The sequence below is a fragment of the Rutidosis leptorrhynchoides genome, chromosome 2, assembly GCF_046630445.1.
Source record: "Rutidosis leptorrhynchoides isolate AG116_Rl617_1_P2 chromosome 2, CSIRO_AGI_Rlap_v1, whole genome shotgun sequence".
Lineage (NCBI taxonomy): Eukaryota > Viridiplantae > Streptophyta > Magnoliopsida > Asterales > Asteraceae > Rutidosis > Rutidosis leptorrhynchoides.
Genome location: NC_092334.1, coordinates 152964964 through 152981838, shown reverse-complemented (window position 1 = coordinate 152981838; position 16875 = coordinate 152964964). Strand labels below are relative to the sequence as shown.

Here is a 16875-nt window from a genome sequence, read left to right as displayed (position 1 = left end):
TCAAAACGTACTTACTATGGGTATATACCAATAGAAACTAGCATGGGATTCCACTCTTGATTATGTCATGTATGACTAATCAATTTTAACTTCTACCATGAGCTAGTCAACTAACCAGAACTCCTTTTAACCCCACTCACCACTCACCAATTACCACTTATCATTCACTCCATTTCACTTCCAATTCTCTTTCTAATTCTCTCTCAACACACACACACTATTATGAACGTATTTTTCCAGTAGTTAATCATCATCTTCATCAAAAAACACTTCAAGAATCAAGCTATAATCATCATAGGAAGAACACTTCAAGAACACTTCAAAAATCCCTTCAAGTTTACTAATTTACTTCCAAGCTTTCTAATCCATTCCAAGTAATCATCTAAGATCAAGAAACCTTTGTTATATACAGTAGGTTATCTTTCTTATTCAAGGTAATATTCATATTCAAACTTTGATTCAATTTCTATAACTATAAACTATCTTAATTCGAGTAAAAATCTTACTTGAACTTGTTTTTGTGTCATGATCCTACTTCAAGAACTTTCAAGCCATCCAAGATCCTTTGAAGCTAGATCATTTCTTGTCACTTCCAGTAGGTTTACCTACTAAACTTGAGGTAGTAATGATGTTCATAACATCATTCGATTCATATATATAAAACTATCTTATTCGAAGGTTTAAACTCGTAATCACTAGAACATAGTTTAGTTAATTCTAAACTTGTTCGCAAACAAAAGTTAATCCTTCTAACTTGACTTTTAAAATTAACTAAACACGTGTTCTATATCTATATGATATGCTAACTTAATGATTTAAAACCTGGAAACACGAAAAACACCGTAAAACCGGATTTACGCCGTCGTAGTAACACCGCGGGCTATTTTGGGTTAGTTAATTAAAAACTATGATAAACTTTGATTTAAAAGTTGTTATTCTGAGAAAATGATTTTTATTATGAACATGAAACTATATCCAAAAATTATGGTTAAACTCAAAGTGGAAGTATGTTTTCTAAAATGGTCATCTAGACGTCGTTCTTTCGACTGAAATGACTACCTTTACAAAAACGACTTGTAACTTATTTTTCCGACTACAAACCTATACTTTTTCTGTTTAGATTCATAAAATAGAGTTCAATATGAAACCATAGCAATTTGATTCACTCAAAACGGATTTAAAATGAAGAAGTTATGGGTAAAACAAGATTGGATAATTTTTCTCATTTTAGCTACGTGAAAATTGGTAACAAACCTATTCCAACCATAACTTAATCAACTTGTATTGTATATTATGTAATCTTGAGATACCATATACACGTATACAATGTTTCGACCTATCATGTCGCCACATCTATATATATTTCGGAACAACCATAAACACTCTATATGTGAATGTTGGAGTTAGCTATACAGGGTTGAGGTTGATTCCAAAATATGTATAGTTTGAGTTGTGATCAATACTGAGATACGTATACACTGGGTCGTTGATTGATTCAAGATAATATTTATCGATTTATTTCTGTATATCTAACTGTGGACAACTAGTTGTAGGTTACTAACGAGGACAGCTGACTTAATAAACTTAAAACATCAAAATATATTAAAAGTGTTGTAAATATATTTTGAACATACTTTGATATATATGTATATATTGTTATAGGTTCGTGAATCAACCAGTGGTCAAGTCTTACTTTCCGACGAAGTAAAAATCTGTGAAAGTGAGTTATAGTCCCACTTTTAAAATCTAATATTTTTGGGATGAGAATACATGCAGGTTTTATAAATGATTTACAAAATAGACACAAGTACGTGAAACTACATTCTATGGTTGAATTATCGAAATCGAATATGCCCCTTTTTATTAAGTCTGGTAATCTAAGAATTAGGGAACAGACACTCTAATTGACGCGAATCCTAAAGATAGATCTATTGGGCCTAACAAACCCCATCCAAAGTACCGGATGCTTTAGTACTTCGAAATTTATATCATATCCGAAGGGTGTCCCGGAATGATGGGGATATTCTTATATATGCATCTTGTTAATGTCGGTTACCAGGTGTTCACCATATGAATGATTTTTATCTCTATGTATGGGATGTGTATTGAAATATGAAATCTTGTGGTCTATTGTTACGATTTGATATATATAGGTTAAACCTATAACTCACCAACATTTTTGTTGACGTTTTAAGCATGTTTATTCTCAGGTGATTATTAAGAGCTTCCGCTGTCGCATACTTAAATAAGGACGAGATTTGGAATCCATGCTTGTATGATATTGTGCAAAAACTGCATTCAAGAAACTTATTTTGTTGTAACATATTTGTATTGTAAACCATTATGTAATGGTCGTGTGTAAACAGGATATTTTAGATTATCATTATTTGATAATCTACGTAAAGCTTTTTAAACCTTTATTGATGAAATAAAGGTTATGGTTTGTTTTAAAATGAATGCAGTCTTTGAAAAACGTCTCATATAGAGGTCAAAACCTCGCAACGAAATCAATTAATATGGAACGTTTTTAATCAATAAGAACGGGACATTTCAAAAAGATGAACAACATAAATCATAATCATAATCAACTTCTATTTATAGACAAATAATAAAATGAAATGAGAATCATTTTAAATTCATAAGTAGCAAACAACAGAATAATGGCATGATTACAAATGATAAAATCACAAGAGCAGGATAGAATATAGGTTTACCCCGTGGTATATTAGCAACAATGATGATAGTTAGTATGACCAATACAATAGAAAAAATCATCCTTATATGAATCATCTTTACAAAAAAAAAATTTGAGAGTGGTAATCTGAGAAAATGAAGATTGATTTGTGAATATGTGAAAACGGAGATGTTTATTTTATATTTATAAAATATAGTCGTTGTAACGTCGTCAGTTGACGTCAACAACCCTTATGTGTATATGACCGTTGTAACGTCGTTAGTTGACGTTAACGACTGTTATGTACTCGTTGTATTAATAATAATTTTAATAAAAGAATTTTATTAGTACAAATACGATTACTATAAATACATTTAGTATAAATACGTTTAGTATAAATACGAAGATTAAGAGAATAAACATATTATGCAAAAATAATAAATTTTGAGAATAAACATTAGTATGTATGAAATAAATAATGATTAATTGCATAAGTAATCATAAATGTTAGATAACATAAATATAAATGTTAGTGAAGTTAAGAGTTAGATTACAGAAATATAATTCAGGCGGTATAACCGACCATATATCATAAATATAAATGTTAGTGAAGTTAATAAAAGTTAGATTACATAAATATAATTCAGGCGGTATAACCGACCATATATAACTTAAATAACATAAATATAAATGTTAGTGAAGTTAGTAAAAGTTAGATTACATAAATATAATTCAGGCGGTATAACCGACCATATATAACTTAAATAACATAAATATAAATGTTAGTGAAGTTAATAAAAGTTAGATTACATAAATATAATTCAGGCGGTATAATCGACCATATATAACTTGATTAGTGACTTGTGCTTGCTTAGGTAAACCTGATAACGTGTTATAATTCAGTAGGCTTATAACTACCTTTAGTGGTTTGATTCTTGATTAAGAATGCTAATAATGAAGTGTAAGAACAAAGATGATAATGGAGAGAAAGAAAGAAACACTTTGTAAGTGTGAGAAATGGTGGAAGTGTTTTAGCTTGCAATACATGGCTATTTATACAAAAACAAAGCTACCCAATATTGACTAAGTATTTGGTACAAAATTGACTATCCACGTATAAATAATATTGTTATTATTATAACAATTTTTTTTTTTTTTTTTTTTTTCCCAATTTGGAGTGATATTTCTCTAAACCTTTTTATAAATTGGAGAATTTCTAATAAATTTTTGAAAAAGCTATCTTGTGATTACTTTAACATAGCCACACCTAGAACTTGCCTTAGATACGATCGAGTTTTGTCGAATCCCATGCACCCCACCAACTCTATTTTCACTTTTAGGTTTTATCATCTATTTACCATATGAATTCGAAGTTCCGAGTGGATAAATCACAGCTATACAATAATTGAGTCTTGGTTCGAAGGTTAAACGTACCTTCTTCTTTTTTTCTTTTTTTTTTTTTTTTTTGTACGAGAAACTTATCATAAATCACTGATTTTGCCGCTTCCGTACTGGTTCATTCTAGAATGCTAGATTATTTATTTAGTATCAAAATCAAGAATTAAATTAATCGAATATGGATGAGTACCGTCTCGAACAACTCCATACAGTATATTATGCGAGTCAAAAAAGGGCCATCCGAAACAATTTAAATCTTATCTTGTTTTAACGATATATTAGAGCATTTGATTTGATATTTGCTGTTAAAAAATAGAGCATTTGATACGTTGTCTTGAACCAAAGACTAAAAATAAATATCCTCATCCTCATATATTTATTGTATAAATAAATATCAAACTAGTGTCAACTTAATTGTTGCATCACTCTTATATTATATTCTACTAATAATACTGTTCGACTTATAATATTTTACGCTTTTACCAACAGAACAGAAAGATAATGAAAAGCAGTGTGGGACTAATAAATTTTTGATTTTGCTCTTAAACTGAAACACGTTTGACTTGTCAACTTGTCCGAATGGGGTGCGGCTTGTATCTGCTGAAACACTGGGTGACTTTATTTAAAGGTCCCGTCTCATTTAAACAAATCTTCGAGTTTACCAAGAGATTGTAGCTTACCCTCTAAACATCACGAAGGCTTTGGCTCGACTTTTCTATCTCAAAATCCTACTCACTTATTGTCTTTTGTTATTTTGTTATACAACTACTTTGCGTGCACCATTTAGCCTTGTACCATCTAGATCCAAGTTTCATTCAAGTATCTCCTCCCATCAACCAACAATAATTTTTAAACAGTATAAGAAAATTGATCACTTTGCATGCAGTGGCGAGTCTACATGGTATCATGTGGGGTCACGAGACACCGCTAGTTTGAAAATTATCGGTAGAAAATAGTCTGTAAATTGTATAGGACACCACTAAATTTAATTGGAGGACCCCATATCCTTTTCGAATTTATAGTTTTTCCTTTAAAATGTATATGACACCAGTACTCGGACCCAATATATTCTCCGAACTTGTAGTTTTTTGAAAGTAAACGACCACTAAAATATCATTCAAATATAATTAGTATTGAAAAAAAATTCAGGACCCATTGAGTTTGCATTCTGGAATCGCCACTGTTTGCATGACGAACAAAACCTGATACTATGACCGTCCACCCAGATTCTGCACATTGTAACATCATCCTTACACCTCATGATGTCAACTAAGATGTGTTCACTACTCTGCAATCGGACTCCTGACATGAAAAATACCACTCATTTCACCCTCGAACCCCATTTACATGTAACGAATTTCTGAACATGCTGCAATCGTGGATAGTTGCACTAGCTAAACGCCTACAAATTCAAAGTCTTCCATATTCAAGTTACCAATGATGGGGAGTATTTTTACTCGTGTCTATGCGGTCTAACCGGGCCATCTCGTAATCGTTTTTCTGATGACTTTTCTGACCACCTCAAGATATGTTTGTGAGGTTTGAAAATCGTAATGTATCAACACCTCAATTTAGGCTGTGATGCTTATATATAGCACATGCAAAATAACCAAAACAATCAAATTTTTGTAACTCACATACACTGCCATAACAATAATCAGTACCAATAAACATAAGCAAACCAAAATATATACAAATACACACTATTTAAACACGTAAAATTATACTGTACCTACTTCTAACAGAACGCAAGCTTGAAACACACATATGCGTCTAGTAGCACATATATATACCATCCCCAATAATATACAAATTCATAATTTCATCTTAACCTTCTGTCTCCAATTCGATTATTATATGTACAATTGATAATTTGAAATTGGAATGGGGACACATAAGTTAACATATTTCTTTTTTTGGACAGCAGTTAGTTGGTGAACACTCAAGGGACTTAACTGTTGGGTGCAAACTCAATCTCACATTGTTTGGGGATAAATGTCAAGATCAACATATAAGCTCATGAGTGTCTCTCTCTACTACCAATTGGTTTTAGAGTAATTTGGGAGCTCATGACTTATATGTTTGGTGCTTGTTGGGCTATAACCGATCCTTTCAGTGGTATCAGAGCGGGTTAGCCCAAAAATTATAATGTGGATTAATCGCCTCGGTTTGCCAACGATAATGGATCCTTGTGTGTGCCTTATATCAAAGAGATCTATATGGTTTATGAAGTATAAAGTTTAACAAATTGAGAGTGCCTTAAGGGCTACTTTGTTGCAAATGTTTAATATAGTATATTTTATTACGGCTCTAGTTATTGAGTCGACAGCAAAAATCGATTTATTGGCGAATTGACTGACTCTTAGAGCCTAAAGTAAATTTCAGACAGGATTTAAAACCCATGAAAATTTGATTTTACCATTTTCATGGCGTCTCAATTTTATTTTTAATTTAATTTTATTTTTTTAAAAAAAATTTCCTACTTATTGGCCGGAGGTCCATTCGGAAGCAATCTCTCTACCCGTCGAATAGAGAGAGTGATGACTTTCTCTACTTTTGAAAGTGTTTTCACTCTGGATGGAGAAATGACTTGTCTTTATTCTCGGATAGGGGAATGATTGTCTATATTTTACCCTCCCATACACCACTTTTGTGGTATTGAGTTTGATTACACATTCAGTTACAAATAGTTAACTACGAGATTCGAACTTACAACTTTAAAGTTGATGTGTTAGTTCGATAAAGCTAGATCAAATGCTATTTGGTACCAAATCTTCAATCATCACGTGTTTTTAGTGATGGACCTACTAGACCAAAGGCTATTTGTTACAAAATCTTTAATCTTAACGTGTTTAATTTAGTGATGGACCTGATTTTGTTAAAAAAAGTTAGGAATAACTAATTGGAGCAAATTTTTTAATTAATATACGGGTAATTAGGGCTTATTTTATTATAAGTATTTGAAATACTATTTATGTAGTTATAGAAGTTGTGATGTGATCTAGCGGTTGGTGGTCTGTCTCATTTAGGCGAAGTCAGGAGTTCGACCCTCGTTGGCTACATATTAACCCACAATTTTATCTCTGTCATGGGATTGGTACAGGTTTTCTTCTGGACACGCAGTTGGAGGCGAGTATAGCAACTGCAGGAGATGATCGAGTGAGTGGTTAATTTACCCCTGGGTGATCCCCAACTAACTGCTGTTCAAAAGAAGAAAAAAATGTATATTTTTGTAAGTCAATACATTCGAAATCGCTCAAAAATCGGTGATGAATGATAATAATCGTGATGAATGATTAAATTTATCATTCATCAAACAAGTGATGAATGATTTAATCATTCATCACTCGTTTGATGAATGATAAATTTAATAATTAATCACAATTATTTCATTCATCACTCGTTTGATGAATGATAAATTTAATAATTAATCACGATTATTATCATTAACAACAAAATTTTTTTAACAATTTTGTTTTTTTTTTTTTTTTTGTAACTTTTGTGATTTCTTGTATTTGAATATTAAGAGATCTTAAAAAGATAATTTTTTAAATTCTTTTTTTTTCGAATTTTTGCTTAGCTGGTTTGTACCCCTTTTAAACTTATCCATGAATCTCACCCCTATTATATAATACATCCGTCTCAAATTAATAGTCTTATTTTTACTTTTTAAAGTCTTTATTTCTTATTTTTGACTTTAAATAACTTTTTTTTTTGTTCGATGAAAGTTATTCAAAATCAAAGCACTTATAAAACTTAATATATACATAACACAAAAAAGTTATTAAAAATTAAAGTTAAGAAATAAAAATATTGAAAAGTTAAAACAAGACTAGTAATTTGAGAGTATAAAACTAAACGTACATTTATAACCTTCAATATTGTCAAACCTACATATTTTTATGGACTCATCTATCATGGCTCGTGGGCCTTTCTAACCAAGCGGGCCGGTTCGGGTCGTAATTAGCAGGTCATGGGTCATGTTTCTGTCTCCACCCTCCTGTCCCTCCATCATACCGTCACTTCTTAAAATTTAAAGACATCTACCGGAATTTTGCCCTAATTTTTGTGCCGGTAAGTCTGTTTTTCGCGTAGATACAACTAACTCAATTACTTTTGATTTGCTGTTACTTTGCCCTAATTTATTTCTATTAGGAATTCGAATTTGTTATTTGAGTATTGTTTGCCTTCCATATCCTATAATTAGGTTTCATAACAGTCTTTTGTATTGCTTATTTTCCGTACAATTTAGTCGTAAACAAATACACTTACATAATCATTTACTACATTATGCTTAAATTACTCTGTTTTTTGTGAATTGTTAGTGAAAAAAATGGCATCAGCTGATGTACCATCTGGTGCCTTGGTTATTTTACAACAACTTAACTCCTCTTCACCACATTTCAAGCAGGGGGCATCGCTTCGTGTTACTGGAAAGTGAGTCGACTCATTCGATTTCATTCGATCAACTTCACGCACTTCTAAACTAAATTGTTCATATAATTGTATGTTTAGTTGTTTGTTTAAAAGAATTTGTATTATATTCACAAAATGTCTTAATTTTAAATGTTTTATCTTTCTGAATAGCTCGTTTGATATTGTATCGAACTTAAATGAACTTAGTTTATGTTTTTAATACGATAGGTGACCCTAAACGAAACGTTTTAATATGTAAGTAATCTGGTTTAGCAGTTCTTTTAATCTTCTGTTTGCATACGTGGTGCCTAATTTTTCATCATTCACATGTAAGCTCGAATAATAAAGACTTGTTCTTATTCTATATTGTTTTGTTATTATAAATAGGTTACAAGAGTATAATGTAGAGACGGCCATTGCTGTTATCGCTGATGGAGGTGCCACCCTGGCAATTGACACACAACATTTGAGACTAAATCTTCGAGTAGGCTCACTCTACCAGTTCATTGGAGAACTTTCGATTCAACCAAATAATGAGGTAAATAAGACTTTGTACATTGTATCTTAAATTAATTAATGTTTAGGTTAGAGGGATAATATCTTTCTTTTTTTATGTGTGTGTGTGTGTGTGTGTGTGTGTGTGTGTGTGTGTGTGTGTTCTAAATAAGGTTCTTATAATATGTGCTAGTAACAAGTGTTCCGAAAATTCATTTTTTCCTGTTGCAGGCGCATCTAATTAAAATAATTACTAGTGTTTTTTAAAAAAAAAAATATGACCTCTCTAGTTATATAACTTCATATAACAAGAAGTAGAGTAATTGCTCTTTTATTTACATCATTTTTCGATTAATTTGTTGTTAGTTGTTGTTGTTATCATGATGGTGAGTTCAGGAAATCTATATTTTCGTCTTAGTTCTTAAGATAGAAACTGATAACAGTTTTCTATTTCGATACCAGAGATAAATTCAATCACGTGTGTGTTTGTGTGCATGAAATGAACTGTCAAGCACTTATGATCCAAGTTGATTTTTGTCGATGGTATATCCTGAACCGAAGTTAGTGGCCCATAGGCGATTAAAGCGTTTTGATGTGACTTTGTTGGATAGCAGACTACTGAAATTACCTGAAGAGAATGACATCACTTTACACCTTCAATTTGTATGTTTGTTCGTACATTTTTAGAAACTTCATCTTTAATTGTTTCCTTATTTCAGGGGATATTGAAAGCAAGAGTGGGTCGAAATGTAGATGGTATGGACCTTAATTTGTATCAACAGTCTCTAAAGCTTCTAAGCCAATTTCAATCTGATCAAGTCAGGCAGTTAGAGCAGTTACATTGAGCGAATAACCAAAACCATGGTAATCTCTCATTTTCGTGAAGCTATGTATAAGTTATAACGGCAAATATTTACTTATTCACGAGCTACTGGTATTATTAATGGAAATTACTGCTAGTTTGAACTTTAAGTGGTGTTTTTAGACATACATTTGAACAGTGTTAACAGTTTAAAATAGTTATAGTGAAGTATCATTTGGGTGTTTATTGACTTTTAGTATGATTAGTCTTTTTTGAATTTATATTCATAAAAATATTTTTATATATGCAAAAAAATCTTGGATATTTATTACTTGATTATACCCCACACACAATTATACTTCCTTAAGCCATCTCATTCAGTTGACCACTAATATTCTAGTCAACCCCTTTGTAAGTAGTTTACAATTTCTTCTTTTCTTTACAATACCATAACTAAAGTTTGACCAACTAAGTTCATGAGATTGAAACACACCATGTTAGGGAATATTGACATACCTATCTTGTGTTTGATTAAAAAGTTTATTTTTAGATGCTAGAATAATCTTACTATGTATGTATTACTTTTAGTGGACCTTGGTGTCGACATCTTGGTAATGGTGGTGTATTATTGTTGTGGACCATGGTGTCGATATCTTGTTGGCTTCCCAAATCTTCAGGGTTTATGCATTCATCTCCCCCGCTTAGATTAGCCTAATCTATAGTTTTGTAGCTTTCGGGAGGTGGGTGTGGTTTGTGGTTCATTGACATGGACCGTCCGTGAAACACATTACATCGTGAGCCCTACTTTGAATGCGGAAATAGTAATGGTTTTGGAGTACTTGATGTAATGATATGATATTCCATATTGAAATAAAAATAAAAATAAAAAAGTGGAAATGGAGGTTAGAGACAAGTATATTGCTTTAAGAAACCTCATTCAGTGACAACTAATATTTGCCTTAAAACTCATGGCCTTTTTCTTGACATGACCAGGCAACTTGTATAGTACTTAAAGTGGAGTCTTGTTTATCTTTGTCTAAATAGGGCATATGCATTATCAAATAAATATCTTTGTTTGATGTTTTCATTCACGTGTTTTTTTGTTACTAGAATAGATGCCAATGTTACCTAAGAATATAGGTGGAAAAAAAACCGGATCCGAAAAAAAACGGAACCGGATCTAACAGGATCCAGATTTAGTCAGAACCGGATCCGGTTCCTGGATCCGATCCGGATCCGACCGGATATAAACGTTGGATGGGGACCGGATTTTTTTGAACCGGATAAAATCTGGATTTTGCTGCTGTTCGAGTTTAAAAAAAATAGCCGTTTAGACCCGTTTTTTTCTGCAGTTTTTTGAATTTTTTTGGACCATTTTACCCCTTCAAGTGTAGTATAAATAGATGGTATTGGGTTTTGGTTGAAAGCACACCATCTAATTCTCTCTATTCTCTCTAAATCTCAAAATACTCTATAATTACACTATAATTACTCACTAAACTCTACTTACTAATCCTATAATGGATAATTCACAAGCATCCGCTTCCGATTCCGCTTCCGTTGCCCAATCTTCACAACGTTATATCAACAACGATGTTCATATGATCAAAAATACGAGTCAAAAAGGTGACGTTTGGTCTAATTTCGACTTGTGCGTGATGAACGATAATCAAGAAAGAGCTCGTTGCAAGAGATGTTTTAAGTTCCTAGGTGTTTCGGGTAACTCTACTTTAAGAAAACATCTTGGAAAAATTTGTCAAGGAGCCGTTCAAGAAGACCCGACACAACCTACACTTGGTTGGGATGGTTCGATTTTTTTATACGATCAAGAAGCTCTTCGTCAAGATTTGGCAAGGTTTGTCATTCAACAAGGGCTTCCTTTCAACCACTTCGACAATCCAAAGCTTACGGAGCTAATTCAGAACCGACTACAACCGCGATATAACAATGTAAGTCGTACTACTCTAAGACGTGACGCTTTTAAATTATGGAAAAAAGCTAAAAATGATACAACTGAAGGTTTTCGAACATATAAACATAAAGTTTCTATAACTTGTACTGTTTGGACCGCACCACACGGAACGGCAAATTCTTATTTAGCCGTTACCGCTCATTGGTTTCATCCCGATTCGTGGTTATTAATGAAACGGACTATCGCTTTTAAATTATTTGCTTATCCGCATAATGGTAATAATTTAAGAAAAATTATACAAGACACTTTGATTGAATATAATTTAATCGATAAAGTTTTTACTATTTCGCTAGATAATACTTCTAATAATACTAGCGCCATGGATATGTTAAAAATACGAATGCAATAGGTTTTAAATGGTGCGTTTTTGCATACACGTTGTGTTGCTCATATTATAAACTTGGCCGTTCAAGATTGTTTAACTTATTGTTGTTCGTTAAAAGATAAATTTAGAAAATTATTAGTAACGATATATCGTACGAGCAACGAACGACATAAAAACTATAAAAATTTCGTTAAAACTTGTAATGGCACTTGGTTAGGTCCTTATTTTGATAATAATATGTAACACCCGTTTTTCAGTTAAGCGTTATTTCGAACGTCATTCGAAATACTAGGCATGTAAGCGTATATTTGGATCCTAAATAAAGTTGGAGTTGATGTTCTAAAACCTTACCATTGGATAGTAAATCTCATTACGTTTCCAACGATATTTGATTCGTCGAAAATGGAGTCACGGTTTGAAAGTTATGACCAAAACAAGTTTCAGTTTCAGATAAAGTTCATTGGGACGCCGTCCAAGCTTTTTGGACGCCGTCCAAGAGGCCTGACGGGCCAGCAGCTCTATTTTACTCAAATTAAAAGGGGTACTTTGGTCTTTTCACTTGTGGACGGATTTGGGGCTTTAATATCAGTTTTAGATCCTATTTTGGATCATTTAACATCCACACATCTCTCTCATCTTATCTTAGAGAGAGGGGGAGATTCTAGAGAGAGATTTGGAGCTTTGATGAAGAAGAAGCTTGAATCAATCAAAGGTGCGAGTGATGAAGTTGTTCCTTTCGTTCTCGGCTACGTTTTGATTGTTATGGTAAATTCTAAATCCGAATTTCATTGTTTAAGATTCGTGTTTGAGTTAGGGTTTGTGTTAGTTAGAGTTATAAACCCATTTATTGTGAAATTTGGGGGTTTTGGGTAAGATTCATGTAAGTAAGCCTAAATGGGTGACTTAGGGTTTCAATTGATGAAATTGTTAGTTTGGACCTTGCATGTGTTGGTTAAACCATAGAACACTTGTGTTGACTTGATTTTTGGGTGTAAACCCTAATTTAGGTCAAAATGGGTCAAATGGGTATTTTGGGTCAAGTAAGCTTGATTCGGTGTCAAATTAACTTTGGAGTCGAGTTTTGGTGAATCAAGTATGTAAATACTTGATTTAGGTGTTAATTGATGTTTTGAAAATATAACCACTAGTCAGTGATTATGGGGCGTTTTATGACTATGGTCAAAATGAGTAATTTGAAATAGGTCAAAATTGAGGATGACACTAATTTGGATTAAATGAATGTTAAATGCTTTTGTTAAGCGTTAAATGATGTTTTTGGATGTAATTACTCGCGAGAAGTGATTTTGAGTTAAAATGATATTTTTAACATAAGTCAAACGTGGTCAAAAGCAATAAGGGTCAATATTGCACGTGTTGGGGTTTTGGTGCAATTGGCGTTTGAAATGATTACTACCTAAGTAGTAATATAGTGTTAAGACCTAGGTTTGGTCTAATTGGGGTAAAGTATAATTTTGGGTTAAATTGTACTTTGTTGTGTTGATTTGAATTACCACCCGAAGTGGTAATTGGTTTGTGTCCATTAGGTGTTAAATGGGCGGGTTTTGACGAGCAAGGTGTGATCCCTCGGCTAAGGGATGTTTGTGTCGGGTTCTCTTTTAGAGAATGGCTATTTATGTGTATATTGTACCTACGTGTGATATAGGTGGTTACTTGCTCGGATTTGAGGACGAAGATCATGTTGTACATGACTTGTGCGGGCATTCCAAGGTGAGTGGAATAATTATATGCGTAGATATATAATGTATTTATTTGTGTAGCGTGAGATGTGAAGTGTCGATGTGCTAAGACACCACGTTCACGTGACGAGTGAAGTGTCGATGTGCTAAGACACCACTCAAAGTAATATGACGGGTGAAGTGTCGATGTGTTAAGACGCCACCCGGGGTGAAGTGTCGATGTGTTAAGACACCACCCGGAGTGAAGTATCGATGTGCTAAGATGCCACTCCAAGAAATTAACGGATGAAGTGTCGATGTGTTAAGACGCCATCCAGGGTGAAGTATCGACGTGTTAAGATGTCACCCCAAGTAAGATGAAGGGTGAAGTGCCGATGTGTTAAGGCGCCACTCGAGGTGAAGTATCGACGTGTTAAGATGCCACCTCAAGTAAAATGAAGAGTGAAGTGTCGAAGTGTTAAGACACCACTCGGGGTGAAGTTTCGACGTGTTAAGACGCCACCCAGGGTGAAGTATCGACGTGTTAAGATACCACCCGTGGGATTAATGTACGACGTGTTAAGTACTCTAACGGTTGTTATGAACACCGATGGAAAATTCGAGTACCATTCCTTGTGCTATTGGTTAACCATGGTTATTGTGTTGTAGCGTAAGCATTTTATATTGTTCGGGATATATATATATATATATATATATATATATATATATATATATATATATATATATATATATATATATATATATATATATATATATATATATGCTATTGTTGTGCTAGCTTGTGGTATTGGAAGTTAATAGCTTTGTACTTGTGATGATAAGCTAATTGTGTTGCTAGCATGTATGCGGTAGGTGAGTAAGTGTTTGCAAGTAGGTATATTATATATGTATGTGTATAATTATTGCATTCACTAAGCTTTATGCTTACCCCTCACGTTGTTTACCTTTTTACAGGTATTGTGGTTATGAAGCTAACTAGTTGTTAGGCTAGATGCGTAGGAGCGCTTGGGCTCGATGGGGTAGCATTTGGATGATTGGACGCGGATTGGGGATTTGGTAGTCCCCGAGATTATGCTCTTGGTATTGGGTTGGGTTATTGAGTCTTAACCCGTATTTGTGGTGTAAACACTTTTATTTAACGTTTTGTTGATGTAAAACTTGATTGGGTTGTTACAAAGCTAGGATAACCGATTAGTGTGTATTCGTGTGTGACGAGGACTTGAATCCCGTAATGGGACGTATCAAGTCTAATGATTGTAGAATTGGGTTACACTCCGTAGAGTGTGTGGTTAGAGGATCGTGTAAGGATTCTAGTTGTGAGTCGCCTTGGAATCGGCAAACCGAGGAATCTTTGGGTCATTAAACTCATGAGAGTGGGACCCGTATGACGATGATTGCGTTAGTGTGTTAGCGTGTTATGGATTATAGGGTAACATTCCTAACGGAATATCCCTTGTTGTTGTGGTTGTGTCGACTCTTGGAAGGGTGTAAGACTTGGTGTTCCAAGCAGCTCTTAGCGTTAGACGGAAGGTTTCGTTAGGCTATATCATTTGGCCTTGTGGAAATTGCGGGTAGTGTGTGATCGCTTGGGACTTTCGATAAGACAATAAACCGTAAGGTTATCGGGTAAGTATGACTTCGGGTTATTATTATAGAGAGATGGGTGTATGGAACCTAAAGATCGATTTTCTAAAATTCGGTAGGTTGTGGCGGGAGTATGCATGACACTGCGTCAGGTGCCTTCTTATACCTGCTAGTGTAATGTTCAACTCCGGTGATGGTGTGATCACTTTGTGCTTAGGGTGTCCGTGAGATATCCTTGGAAGCAGTGGAGATTACAATAGTGATCGACATGTGATAGCAATTCGACGGTTGCGAAAGTCGAAGTTTAAGAGCATTGTGATGAATACTTCTTATGAAGTGACGGATGAGTGAATCTTGTTGCTCTTAAGTGATGGATGGGTAAAGATGACCGGTGAGCCGGTGATGTACTTAATCTTTGGTTAGGCCGAAGATTTCGATAAATTGTTGATATTGCGGTCGACGCAATTATCGTGTCGGATTGGTCACTCTTCATCATGAGAGTGAGCCATTGTTGTTAAGGGTTTCGTTGAGTGGAAGGTCGGGTGATCTCGACTGAGATGCACGACTGATTAAGCGGAGTGGCATATGCCTAGGCTTAGAGGCGTATGTGGGACTTTGGTGGAGTTCGCTTTGCGAACGATTCAGGCAGTTGACTGTGAATTGTAGTATGAAGGTGTGATGTCAACGCGTGTACGACATTCCAAGTGAATGTGGATGTCGGCTCTGAGAGCCTGAAGTGAATTTGGAGTAATGTGGAGTATGTGACCAACAATGAGAATGGTCATGTGTTCCGTGGAACGACAATTTCGCGGGATGTTATCATCTTGGCGGTGAGAATATGGAGCTGAATCCTTAGTGGTGGAGTTTTTACTGCTGCCCGAGGAAGCTTCGGTGGTGTCGGGGTGTACCGTGCTAGGCCTCAGTAGGAATTCGGATTTCCTAACGAGGAAGAGTGACGGGCTAGTGATGTTGACTCGAGATCGTGCATTTACGATTGTGAGTTACGATTCCGGAATGATATGTGTAGAGATTGTGATGATAGAATCGAGCGTGGTGTAAGATTTCTTACGTAAGGTGGTCGTGTGGTACCAAAGGGCGGTATGAGACCAAGTATGCAGTTGGAGACCACGGAAGTGAGAAAAGAAAGATGTCATTGCGGGTGCTCTCGTAGTGAAAAATCTGGGTTGTCATGAAACCCGGATAGGATTATTGGATGGGAACGAGTTCGATATCGTGGCGAATGCTGTATTTTTCCCTGTCGGGAAAAGTGATCTTAGAAATTGTCAGTGGATCATTCCACTTTATGGACGATTGTGAGGCGGAGAGTGTCGGTTCTGACTGTCTACCGTAGAGACACGCGGATGTTGTTTGTTTGCGAGAGTGTGTACCCTAGTGATGTGACCCGTAGGTTGCATTAAAATGTCGAGACCATCCTTAACGGACGGTCTAGGTAGGAAGGTTCACCCGGCGTTGGTAAATATTCTGTGAGTCGTGTGGCGAATTGCGGAAATT

The 16875-nt window shown here is 34.5% G+C and overlaps 2 protein-coding genes across 2 annotated transcripts; both read left to right on the top strand.

Annotated features, from left to right (window-relative positions):
* Window positions 1–8405: 8405 nt before the first annotated feature.
* LOC139891508 (CST complex subunit TEN1) lies at window positions 8406–9949 on the top strand. Its single transcript, XM_071874479.1, has 3 exons — window positions 8406–8509; window positions 8876–9026; window positions 9703–9949. Exons 1-3 carry the CDS (start codon window positions 8406–8408, stop codon window positions 9826–9828), a joined length of 381 nt encoding a protein of 126 aa, XP_071730580.1. The 3' UTR covers window positions 9829–9949.
* A 1356-nt stretch (window positions 9950–11305) lies between these two features.
* On the top strand, window positions 11306–12106 carry LOC139888367 (zinc finger BED domain-containing protein RICESLEEPER 2-like). Its single transcript, XM_071871375.1, has one exon. The coding sequence runs from the start codon at window positions 11306–11308 to the stop codon at window positions 12104–12106; it is 801 nt and encodes a 266-aa protein (XP_071727476.1).
* Window positions 12107–16875: the final 4769 nt, after the last annotated feature.

Excerpts from the sequence above, each read along its gene's own strand:
- LOC139888367 (XM_071871375.1), top strand. The coding sequence starts at position 11,306 with ATGGATAATTCACAAGCATCCGCTTCCGATTCCGCTTCCGTTGCCCAA.
- LOC139891508 (XM_071874479.1), top strand. The coding sequence starts at position 8,406 with ATGGCATCAGCTGATGTACCATCTGGTGCCTTGGTTATTTTACAACAA. Across the intron at positions 8,510-8,875 it reads TCGCTTCGTGTTACTGGAAA|GTTACAAGAGTATAATGTAG; the intron begins GTGAGTCGACTC and ends TATTATAAATAG. Across the intron at positions 9,027-9,702 it reads CGATTCAACCAAATAATGAG|GGGATATTGAAAGCAAGAGT; the intron begins GTAAATAAGACT and ends TCCTTATTTCAG.